Source organism: Panthera onca, chromosome A3 (genome assembly GCF_046562875.1).
Source record: "Panthera onca isolate mPanOnc1 chromosome A3, mPanOnc1 haplotype 2, whole genome shotgun sequence".
Lineage (NCBI taxonomy): Eukaryota > Metazoa > Chordata > Mammalia > Carnivora > Felidae > Panthera > Panthera onca.
The window spans coordinates 39,572,576-39,585,078 of record NC_138341.1 but is presented as its reverse complement, the minus strand read 5'-3'; the positions used below and the strand labels follow the sequence as shown (position 1 = coordinate 39,585,078).

General features: G+C 47.6%; 1 protein-coding gene across 6 annotated transcripts in view; it reads right to left on the bottom strand.

Moving 5' to 3' along the window:
• The window catches only part of REEP1 (receptor accessory protein 1), a 110,422-nt gene extending 100,068 nt beyond the window's left edge, over nucleotides 1-10,354 (bottom strand). For 2 of the 6 annotated variants that reach the window (XM_078444691.2, XM_078444686.2), the window contains exon 1: nucleotides 10,102-10,354. In XM_078444691.2, the coding sequence (XP_078300817.1) occupies nucleotides 10,102-10,133 (32 nt within the window). In that variant the 5' untranslated portion in view covers nucleotides 10,134-10,354. Of the gene's footprint in view, nucleotides 1-9,970; nucleotides 10,076-10,101 lie in introns of those variants that run through there. The other 4 variants (XM_060655949.3, XM_078444689.2, XM_078444690.2 and 1 more) reach the window with 4 other exon arrangements.
• Nucleotides 10,355-12,503: the final 2,149 nt, after the last annotated feature.

Sequence of the window (12,503 nt, the reverse complement as noted above, 5' to 3'; positions counted from 1 at the left end):
ACAGAAGAGAAGAAAAAGTGACTACAGCAGTAGGGACTGAAGGGATGTGGTCACGAGGAATGCCAACAGCCACCAGAAGCTGGAAGAAGCAAGGAATGGATTTTCCCCTGGAGCTTCCAGAAGTCCTAATGGCATCTGGATTTCAGCCCCAAAAGACTGACTTCAGACTTCGGGCCTCCAAAACCCTAAGAGACTAATTTCTGTTGTGTTAAGCCACGATGTTTGTGGCTCTTACAGCTGCAATTATAGACTAATACAGTGGGTGAGAATGCTCAACCTCACCCCTCTGTCAGTCCCAGACTGTTTTCACTCAGTACACCCTCTCCTCTGCCTCTTCCCTCCCAACACTGGATGCCCCAGGGTTCCCCAGGCAGAGAGATGCGGCAGCGGTTACACGCATTCATATGTGAGATGCACCACTTCCCCTGCTGAAAGGGCTCCTCCCTACAATTTCCAACCAAAGCCAGAAAAGTCATTTACACATACCCACTCAATGGAAAGAGCACTGGCTGGGCAGGAGGGACATTTGAATCCAAGTCCGAGTTTCCCACTGACTGGCGGTGTGACCTTATCAGCTTCTCAAAGATGGAACTGAAATGCATTCATCTTTACGTTCCTGGTGCCCAGAGCAGTGTGTGGTCCAAAACAAATGGTCAATAAGCAGGCAGTGAGTCAATGAATGAATCAATCAGTCAATCTTGCACAACAATGGAAAGCCTACCCACTGAAAAAGAGAATCTTTCCAATAACTCTTACCTCTCTTCCTCTACCACTATAAGGGAAAATATTAAAATCATAGTTTTAGAGCTGGAAGGTCTTAGGGCTAGAAGCCAAGAACTCATTGCCTCACATTAGCACCAATTACTAGAAATCCTGCCCTTCTATCAAGCCAAAAGTTTGTCTTCTAGTCACCACCAGTCCTAGTCCAACCCCAGTTAACAACATAAAATTAAGCATCTTCAGAAACTAAGACCTGGCCTCAAATCTTGGCCTAGCCAATCAGGCTACTGACCTTGATGAATGACCTCAGCCCTCCGGTCCTATCTTCTTTCTAGTGTCAAACAAAAACCTGAGATCACTAAAATGCCTTCTAGCTCCAAGATAAGTAGTGTTGAAAACACTCCTCCCTTGGTATTCAATCGCTCATCATTTAAACAATCCACTGAGTTTTTATTTCAATTCATTATTTTTTATGTTTAGAATTGCTTCTTCTCCAATGGGCCCATTCCTCTCCCTACTCTGCCCCAGGATCTGTTGTTTTCTTGTATTTTCAATTCTTGATTTATTTTTTCACTTAGGAAGGCTTATTCTAAAGTCTCTAAGTAGTGGCAATTGTAGATAAATAATATATATAATTAATATATGTGTGTTATTCATTTATTTATGTCTGTGGGGCTAACCCTGCTGCTGGTAGTGTTTAACTCCAGGTTAGGGGTGGTCAGTACTTCAGGTATTTTGTAATTTTGGGGTGTGAATTCATGTTCTTTGAGCTAATTCTGTACAATGCATATTGAAGGTTCTTAGAGAGACTTGATTAATTCTTACAAGGTACCCCAGGGGCAACACTGGCCCAGGACCAATTATTTCTCAGATATGGGTATTCAGACCATGCATGATGCAATCATTTAGACTCCAAACCCATATGAGGACAGATCCATGGGTGGTTTCAAAGTCCCAAGGGAGATTTCACCCCCACCAAGAACACAGAGCAAGACAGACAAGCTTCACTGTCATCTCCCTGTGCTCATGGGTCTATCCTTCTATTCAGGACTACACTGTACCCTAATGCTTCAAGTGTCAGCTATATGTAAATGTTCAGCCTCCACAGACCCAGGCCCCTGTTTTCTCTATATAGACATTAAAACCATGCTGGCCAATTCTCTGAGTTGATATGTTAAAAATGGCTGTAAATTATTTGATACCCCGCCACTGAGAGATGGAGTCTAATCTGCCCCCCTTCAAATCTATTATGGCCTTAGTATTTGCTTGGCCAATAGAATGTAGTAGAAGTGTCATCCTAGGACCTGTGTTATAAGGTCATAAGAAGTCCTACAGTTTCTACTGATGCTTCTTGGACATTAAATCTTGGAGCCCTGAGCCACTACATAAGAAATATGACTGTCTTCAGGTCTCCATGCTGGAGAAATCACATAGGAAGACCACATGCAGAGGCCTTGGAACAAATGTCTAGTCTGTCACTGACAATTGTACCGTCCCAGCTAAAGATCCAGACGTCATGGAGTGGAGATGAGTTTTGTGTCCTGTGCCTTGTCCAAATTCCTGAACCACAGAGCCAGGAGAGATGATAACAAAATGACTGTTGATTTAAACTAAATTTCAGGGTGATCCATTAGGTCCCTGCTGCAGTACTAGTTTATACCCTCGCAAAATGCTTCCCTTTCTCTTCTGTCTCCTGGCAAGGATCCTTACTTAAAAGCTCAGCTATGCTTTTGAGGGGATCAGTTATATCTTATCCAAATTTTGTAGAAATTTGAAAATTCAGCTTTATTATGGGAAGGCTTCCAGACTATTTAGTTTTTCATATCTCCAGAAAGAGAGAAACCACATCTTTTATTTTATAGATGAGAAACTTGAGGCTTGAGTCAAGTCACTTGCCATGGTCACAAATCAAGGTTCTATAAACGCAGGCTTAAAAAGGATCCTCTAAACTCAAAGGGAATACTAAGTCATCACTCATTCAACAAATATTTTTTAAATACCTAGTATGAGCGTAGTACTACTTTAGGTACTGGGAGAACAGCTATGAACAAGATCAAAGTCTCAAAAGTCATGGAGATCAAACTCTATGTGAAGAGACAGACCATAAGCCAGTAAATAAATGAATTAAAAGCATAATTTCAGGGGATAGAGCAATATGTGGGGTGTCTTTTGGAGAAGACGGTCAGAAAAGGCCTGTCCTGGATAGGTGACATATGAGCAGAGATCTAAATGGAAAGAGAGTGAGGACCATGGACCACTTAGGGGAGTGCATCCTGGACAGAGGGCAAAGTGCCAGTATAAAGGCCCTTGAGTGACACAAGCTTGCTGCCTTCCAGGGACAGTCAGGAAGCTGGAGCTGAGTGTGGAGAGAGCAGTACAAGGTGAAGTCAGGGCAGTGAGCAGGGGCCAGGCCTTGCTGCATCTCATTAAGAATGGTAAGGAATCTGAATTTTATTCTTATTTATTTATTTTTATTTTTTAGAGAAAGAGAAAGCACAAGCAGGGTAGAGGGGCAGAGGGGGAGGGACGGAGGGAGGGAGGGAGGGAGAGAGAGAGAAAGGGAATCTTAAGCAGACACCATGCTCAGCACAGAGCCTGCCTGATGCGGGACATGATCCCATGACCCTGGGACTGTGACTTGAGCCAAAATCAATAGTCTGATGCTCAACCAACTGAGGGTGCCACCCAGGCACCCCTGAATTATATTCTTAATATCACGGGAGTTCTTTGGACAATTTTTAAACAGCAGGGGAAAGCTATGATCTATCTTATATTTTAAACAAATCATTGGAGGCATATGAATAGAAGCAAGAAAACAATTAGGAGGCTTTTGAATGGTCCAGGAGAGAAATAATTGGGGACTGGAACATGGAACATGATGGTGGCAGCAGAGACAGAAGTCAGTTGGATGGGGAAATGTTCTGAAGACAGAGCGAAGAGGTCTCCCTCATAAAACTGTGGTATATGAGCACACAGAGCCTGGCCTGAAGAGGTTATAGATCCTACTGGATCCTGCAACTTCCTCAGTAGGGACACATAGGGACAAGTGGTTCTCAGCCTGTTGTGCTCATGAGAAAAGGTCTCTGCATGTTCCTGAAAATCAACTGTAAGCCGTCAGCATCAGCTGGCTGTGTTTTATCATGCCTTTCTCAAGGTGGGCTGTATCCCACTCTCTTTCGAGTAGTGTGATCCGCTCAGCATATTATGTCTGACAGGCATTGTCTTGGCAGTCTAAACCCCAAGTTGGGCAAAACTAAATTCTACACAGATCACAATTAGGCAGCCCATCTGTGAAAGGTTCGTGGTTGGGCACTGGGTTAGGGAAGTCCAAGGATGCCATTCAGAACTCATGAAAAGTCATAGCTGTGATCTCTCAGAACCAGGAAGGATGGGTCACAGTCCAGCACAAATGGTTCATTGGGGGTTGAATCCTGGTTCTGTAGCCAATAATGAGAATCTTAGACAAGTTCCCATTGGACCTGAGCTGAGATCGAGAGTCGGAAATAGGATGGCCGGGAAATATGTTGCCAGATGGGAAGAGGAAATTCATTCTGAAGCCCAGAGTTTCATACATAGACCCTAAAAGGAGGCAGAAAGGATGTGAACGCATAAGTACACAAGAGAAGACCAAGGTAGAATTTAACTGAGCTGTGATTGGTGAAAGGAAAAGAGAAAAAAAGAGGGGAATGTAGTATATGAGTGATTGTCCTAAGAGGAATAAGGCAGACCAGAGAGCCACTAGGCTGGACAGCCCCTATACTGGCAAGAAGGAGGTGCCACTGCCCTAGAGCTGCCTGGTGGCTGACAAGGCCTACTAGAGGTGGGATGCTGCAGGGAAGGGGGGGATGTTAACTTAGGTAGGGAAGTGTATACAATTCTGACACTGGGATTCTCCCATTTGATCAGGAATGGGCTAAATCTGGGAGAGCAAATGCTGTACCATTAGGTGTGCCCCCATTATCATCTTCCCTGAATGAAACATTCACAGGACTCCTTCCCCATGGAGCCCAAACCAGATTCATACTTCTCAAGATAGTGTTCCAGGAAACCTCCTATCAGTCATGAGATGCCACTCATTTGCAATCCCTGGTCTAGGTACACATGTCATTTTTGAAAGCCTAAACCAGATTACCTGTCAAGATTCCTTCAGATTGTGTCCTAAACACTTGGTCCTTTATATTTCCTTTAAAAAAACAAAAAACAAAACAAACAAACAAAAAAACCCTGTAATCCCAGAAAAGCTTCTGGGTGCAACTAAAAACAAACAAACAAACAAACAAAAAACCTAAAAGGAAAACAATGTGTTTCTTTGTGGAGATGGATGGATTTGAAAGTTCAAAACAAATATAATAGAACTATCCATCTTCCAATCCATCAGGGCCAATCCACCGAAGTCCCAGGAGTGAGAGGAAAATGTCCTCATAGCCGAAATGCAAACCCCTTAAGTTCTTGTTGGTTCTTGGAAAAATTCTCAGAGACACCAACTGGGCATGTGTGCGGCTCATCCCTGACAATAAAAATCCAAATGTGCCATATGCTGTGACTATTGTCTTCCCCTACCCCCCACCCCCAGACTCTTGAACCTCCTTGGAAAACACACACACACACACACACACACACACACACTACAAAATGGCAGTCTCACTAGGTGGCCACTGAGGGCCTGACTCTCTCTTCTGTCATTCTTCCCGGAGCTCTTGCTCCCTCAAAGAATACACACTCCAAAGAAGATAGCTCACTTCAGAAGGGAAGGGGAAACTGACCCAGTAATAACTAGGTAAGACTCTCACTTGTCAGCCACCCTTCAAATAAGACACAGTGCGGGGAAAGTGCACAAAAGCTACTTCCCATCAGGCAGACAGGATTAATAAACAACAAGGCAGCAGAAAAGCAATGATACCTAAGCTGGTATTTTTCACTTCCTTGAGGATGTTCTTCTTGTTTATAAATAAATATGGTGCATGTTGACTAGCTGGGGGAGGAGGGGAATGGGAGGAGGCCTAGAACAATTAGGACCTCCAAGGTGATGCTGGCCAACACCCGTGTCTCACAGACCAGAAGCAGGGCCCCAGCGTAGTGCAAGTTGGCCTTAGGACTGTAACAGTGAGTCGGTCCAGTGCTGGGACTAGAACCCAAATCCTTCAACTTCCAGCTCAACATTTTCCCTCTCACAATCCAACTGAAATATTTCCCCAGATCCTACCCTATACCATACCAGGGTGCCAGGAAATAAATCCTCAACCAACCTGAACCCATAATTAATAGGATCATTTTTCTGCATTCCACTTTTTAAAGGAAGCCCCAGAGAAAGGCAAGCCCATGTTTAAGGACTTATGGCCTTTTTTCTTGATTTCCATTTGTTTTGCAACAGTTGGGGAATATCTTGAGGGCAACTCACATTCCTTCCAGTCTTCTCTGCTTGTATATCCCTGACCAGGACAACTAGACTTCATGCTCCAAATCACAGTCCTGGGACAGAGCCAGATCTGCAGCCATTAAACTAAGACTCTTGTCTTAAACATCAGATGGTACCTTCTAAAAACTAGTTTTTGTTTTTTGGGTTTTTTTTTTTGTTTTTTTTTTTTTTTAAGATGTGCAATGTGGAAATAAAGGTTTCTTCTGCATAGCTTTCAGTTACCTCGAGAATTTTTAAAATTAGAACTCTCTTTTCCCCACACAGTGAAATGGACTTTTGGTCTCATAACCAAAGGGGAACCTCTGGATTCATTTAGCCAACATTTTGGGCCTTAGCCAAAATTCTACCCAAAGACAATGAGGCAACACCCTCTCCTTGGAATAAATGCTTCAAGATAGTGCATTCTCCCAAGAAGGCAGAGAGCAACCTCTGTGTGAATCCCCCAGTGCACATAAACATACTCTCCCCAGTTTGAATTTCATTGGTGCCCAAGACTTCAGTTCTCTTTCAGTTCTTTCAGTTCAGAAAACAAAGTATTTTAAAGGAGGCAAGCAGACCAGTCATAAATGAGCCCCTGTGTTCTATCCAGATATCAACCAGGTTTTAACAGAGCCAACCTTGCTACTACATTGAATATTCTTTAATTTTTCCTAGGCCCAGCCAATGGAGTTAGGAGGAAGAGAACTCGCAAAACAGCAGCTTCTCAAACTGGTCCTCACTTCAAGAGCTTTGCCCAGTGGGTACAAGCAAGTCCCGATACCCACTAACCTCCATCTCCAGGGGATAACATTTGCTGGCTCTCCTGCTTACCCCAGGGACTCTGATCTCCTTCAACATAACCAGCCTTTACTGAGTGCATACAAGTGCCAGGCACTTCAAAAAAAGAGGCTTGGGAGGGGGCAAGGGGTCAGAGAGGGAAATAAACCATGGTTACAGTCCTAAAACCCCTCATAGCCAAAGGCAAGACAGATATCTAAAGGCACGGTCTGGCTGTGCCTAGATGCCACCCTCTTGTCCTGAGGCCTCTGGTTGGAAGGAAGATACTCCCTCTCCATCCTCAGAACACAGTCATAGGTCTTCCTTAAATGTTCTCTGATGTCACAGAAGTTTACAATGCCTTGAAAAAGTTTCTTACAGGAAATGGGACTGATGGATAAAATCACAGGATGCCATAGAAGAGGTCTTGGGAGCTTGAAAGAGATCAATTTTGGACAACTGTCAAGGACAGGCAGAGGTGGAAAGGGCATTGGACCAAAATTCTGGAGCCTGTTTTCTTTACCAGCTTACCTGGTGTCCTTGGGCAAGGCACATTCCCTCTGCAGTTTTAGAAATGATAGGGGAGAACTGATGTGTGGCTTTTTATTAACACTAAAACCCATATATTTTCCAAGTTATTTTTTATTTAGAACCCAAATATACAAACCAAACAAAAAGGGAGTTATTCCCATTGATCAGGGCTGGGAGCCCAGAGCCCACCCACTCAGGCTGGGTGGCCCTCAGGGAAGCCAGTTTGAAAAACACAGGAGTAGGGGTACCTGGGTTGCTCAGTCATTTAAGTGTCTGATTCCTGATTTCAACTCAGGTCATGATTTTGCAGTTTGTGAGATCGAGCCCCATGTCAGGGCTTGGGATTCTCTCTCCTCTCTCTGCCTCTTCCCCCCATGTTCTCTTTCTCTCTCAAATTAACTACGAAGGAAGGAAGGAAGGAAGGAAGGAAGGAAGGAAGGAAGGAAGGAGGGAGAGAGGAAGGAAGGAAGGGAAAGAGGGAGGGGGAGGGAGGAAGGAAGGTAGGAAGGAAGAAAGGAAGGAAGAGAAGGAGGGAGGGGGGAGGGAGGAAGGAAAGAAAAGAAAAACACAGGAGGAGATTAAGTCTGTACGCATAGGGGAAAACATCTAGAAGAATATACCTCTCAAAATTACCATTAGCTATCTCTATGTGGTAATAATGTGATTTTCAATCTATTTATCTATACTTTCTAATTTCCCTATAATGAACAGGTATTATTTATGTGGAATAGGTACTGCTTATTAAATTGGTTTTAATAATTCACAACGGACACTTCCACATTGGGTTTCTATAAAGATGGTGACTGGGGGGATAGGTGGTATCTCTGACCCTCTGGAGTTGACATGGGAATAACATCCCCAAATCCCACAAATTCTTCCTTGGGGCAGAGGGTCCTGGGCTGACCTGAGGGGCAGCGCTCATGGTCACTGAAGTTCTCTGAAGCTTCTGGGGAGTGTGGTTTTAGAATGTAACAGCAACCCTGAGCCCCCTCCCAAATATATGCCTCTCTTCTCCACCCGCCTCAGCTCCCTTGGGTAGCAGAAGAGGGGGAATGCTAATGAAATTAAAGATGGTCACACAGACCCCAACTAGAAGCCCTTACTCTCCAGTGGGCCAGCCCCAGCCCAGTAGGACCTATAGAAAATGAGCCCTCCAGTCAGGCCAAGGAAAGTCTCCGGCCACACCCTGACATCCCTCCAGAAGCCACTGCCAAATATGAAGATCACACACTAGTTCAGGAGAGAAAATACCACCCTGAAGGCAAGATAGGCCTTGGTCAGGCATGAGGTGGGACAAGGCGTTCCAGCCGCTTCCCTGTATTATTCATGCCAACTCTGCCTTCAGAAATCTTCTAAATATTTAACATGCCACCTCGAGGTACAGCACAAACCCTCGGCAGTCCGCAACAGCTGTGGAGAGGCCTGCATGGAATGAATGACTTGGGGGCCAAGAGGCACATACACTCTGGCTTTGGGAAGAAAGCCCAGAATGGTGGCAGGGATACAATGCTGAGAATGACTTCAGAAAGCTGCCCCTGGCTGCTTCTTTGAAAATCAGTGAAGAAGGGTAGGAGATGGGAGAGGTTTCACAACGCTGGGAGTGATAGCGCACAATCAACCAGAGTCTGGAGCCTCTCTTTCCCAGACAAAGAAAAAGCCTGAGGTGCACCTCCGGCCCTCACTGTGCAGGCCAATTTCAGCCCCCTGGTCCCCTGAGCAGGTGGCAAATCTGTCCTGACTCAGGCAAAAATAGTTAGGGAAGGAAAGGAATAGGAACAGCCATGTATATCTCCAAAGGGAAACGAATCCACGAGGGAAGGAGCTCTTCAAATGTCTACTCAGCTCTGGGGCTGGAGGGAGAAAAACGCCCCCCACGCCCACCCTCCCAATGACTTCACACAGGCCTCACCCCAGATGACTCTGCGCTCTCCTACAAGGCCTGGGAGGTGTCACCGCCACCACCCAAGTAGCTGTCTGTCACTTAGAAATTTCCCGTGAATTCCTGGAGATGCCTGCCTCTCTCTCTCCCACAAAACCCCGCCAAAGGAATCAGACATAGGGGACGCGAGGCGTCTACCCCAAGATTCATACACGTCCTGCTCTGTCCCACTTGCCTTGGCCGCTGTCAATTTGAGAAACCTAAAAAGGAGTATTCTTTCAATCCCATTAGGAGCCCCGCCTTCATCTCTCCACCCTTCCGCACGCTGACCCCTCCAGGCAGCGCCCCAGGCTCATCTGGGCTCTGTCATTTTCACCTGACAAAAGCGTGGCGGCGGGGCGCGGCGAAGGGAGACCCCGCCAGCATTTCTCCCAAAGGAGACAGACGCGTGTCCCCGCGGCGCGCCCATTCGGGGCCTCTGCAAATCCCACCCACCCGAGAAACAAAGCGGTCGGGGCGCGCGGCGGGACGCAGCCCCCAGCGCAGCCCCTGTGCGCCCCGGCCCTCGCCGCCCCGCCCGCCGGTCCCCCGCGCCCGGGCCTGGCCCCGCTGGGCAGCAGCCGCGTCCTGTGTCGCCCGCTTGCAGGCGTCCTCGGCAGCTACTGTACCTGCTAAATTTAGCGGCCGCCGGGTATTAATAGCCGGAGCGAACCGGGCCGGGTGCTGCAGGGGCGCGCGCAGCCCGGGGGTCGGGGGCGGAGAAGGAGGGAAAGGAAGGGGCGCGGGGAAGGCCACTTACACCACCAGCCTGGAGATGATCCATGACACCATGGCGGGCGGGCGGGCGCGGCCGGGGCAGCGCGGCGCGGCGCGGCGCGGCTCGGCTGCGGGCGGCGCGGACGGCTGCGACGCTCCGGGCACGTCTGTCCGCGCACGGCAGCCGCCGCCACCAGACTGAGCGCTCCCGCCGCCCTGCCCGGCGCTCGCGCGTCAGCGCAGCCGCGGCACGTTCCGGCGGCGGCGGCGGCGGCGGCGGCGGCGGCCCCAGCCCCCCGGGGCTCGGCGGGTCCGCGGCGATTGGGCGGTGAGCCGGTCGGGCACACGCGGGACCCGCCCCGTTCCTATTGCCGCGGCCCGCGGCTGAATTGGGGCGGTTCCTCTGCGCGCCCTGGTGCACCGGCCGCTCAAATGGAACCCCGAGGTGGCTCAGTTGGCAGGGCCGAAAGAGACCCGCGTGCCGCCCCACCCTCAGTGTGATGGTGGGGAAACCGACGCCTGGAGCGGGACTTTGGGAGTATCTCTACACCTGTTCTGATTGGGGATCTGGTCATCCCTCACTTGGACACTCCGCTAGCCTCCTAAGGGACTTACTGTATCCGGACCTGACCCCTCCAGTCTGTCCCCAACAAGGCATTATCTGCATAAGAAACAAATCTGGGCATGTATCTCTCCTAGTTAAAATACTCAAGTTTCTACATCATCTGGTCCCTGCCTGCAAACTCATTGCCACCACCATTCCCCAAATAGCCCTCTAGCTCTTTCCAACTCAGGCATTTTGGATTTACATGTGTTTTGTTCCCTGTCTCCTGTTCATACACTCCAAGCCTCACCTTCCTCCAGGCTCAGATAAAAGGTTATTTCCTGAGGAAGGCCTTTCCTAGGGGACTGCTCCAGCATTTCAGTGTGGAATTGGCTCAGGGGTACAATCTGACCTGGAAGAAGCTGGAAGCTGCTACGGAGTAGGACCAGTGCCCTGCTGAGCCATTTTTGAGCCTTACGCAAAAGGGAAAATGTATACACTATATACAGGTCCTTATGTATTTTTTAATTTGCATTAAATATTATTTATCTTCGTAACTGCATTTTATGGCACCCCCTTAAATTTTGCCCCAGAGGCAAATGCCTCACTTTCTTCACCCTAGTCCTGGCCCTCATTATATCAGTTCTAGTACATTATTCCCTTATGCTTGGAAAACCTTTGTCCACTGTTCCTCTGCTCTGCTGCTGCCTTCCTCCCCCCCACCCCCACCCATGGTGCTCTTCTAGAGCACTCTTCTCCTTTACTGGTGCTCATGTCATGTATAATTCAGTGTCAGATGTGAGAGGCACCAGAGAGAGCTAGCTTGAAGCTTTCTTTAAAGGAACCCTGCCCAACACAGCTTCCTAGCAGAGGCAAGGAGACCTCTGACCTTGACAGAAAGAGACTGGAAATATTCCAGCAGTGTGTGTGTGTGTGTGTGTGTGTGTGTGTGTGTGTGTGTGTGTGTGAGAGAGAGAGAGAGAGAGAGAGGGAGAGAGAGAAGGGGGGTGGAGGGAGAAAGAGATATAGAGAGACAGAGATAGAGATAGAGATAGGGCAGAAGAAAGACCTTGCCCACAATAAGGGCAAGATGAGGTGAGACATTATAACAAGGGTCTTCAAAGGACCCATAAAATACCTGTAATTTAGTTTAGTTTTGTTGTTGTTGTTTAATGCTGTCTTGACCCAGTTTTGAGGCCCTACCTAGAAGCCAGTCATTTCTCTTTCTTGGGCAGCCAATTAAGTCCACACCCCCAACCACCTCCCTTATCAAGTTCTTACACTTCAGGCTGCTGTACACCTGCCCTAATCACTGCAGGGTCAGGTACCATACAACCAGAGACAGCTCCTATGCCCTAGAGCCCCCTGAAATTATACAAACGAGCCAGTCCTAACTCTTTTTCTGCCTTGCCCTTTCCTTCCTGCAGAAACCACAGTGCCCCTGTCTCTCTCTGCATTGTACCCTATATCGGTGTTTACCCTGAGTGACCATGCATGGCATGCTGTGCTCTGTCCAGGGAACTGTTAGTGTAACAAAACTGTAAAACTTTCTCTCTCCTGATCTGTGTCTAGCTTCACCATACCCTCCTTACCCAGGGTAACATAGTTAAAACAACACCCCACAAGAAAAACCTTGGAATACCTACTAGGTAGATCAGGACAGTACCAAACAAATAGGCCCTCCTGAGACTTCCCCTTCCCTCCCTCCATGCCCTTCTGCCCCTTACCCCCACTCCCTGGAGAGGTCAGAATATGCTGTTAGCAATCTTGGGGAGTAGAATATTATGGTTCAAATATATCTTTTTGGTGAAAAAACAGAAGAATCTCAACACATGCTGTTTCTCTCTCGGATCATGTCCCCTGTTGCAATAAATGGAATTCTCCTATAAATGGAATTTTAC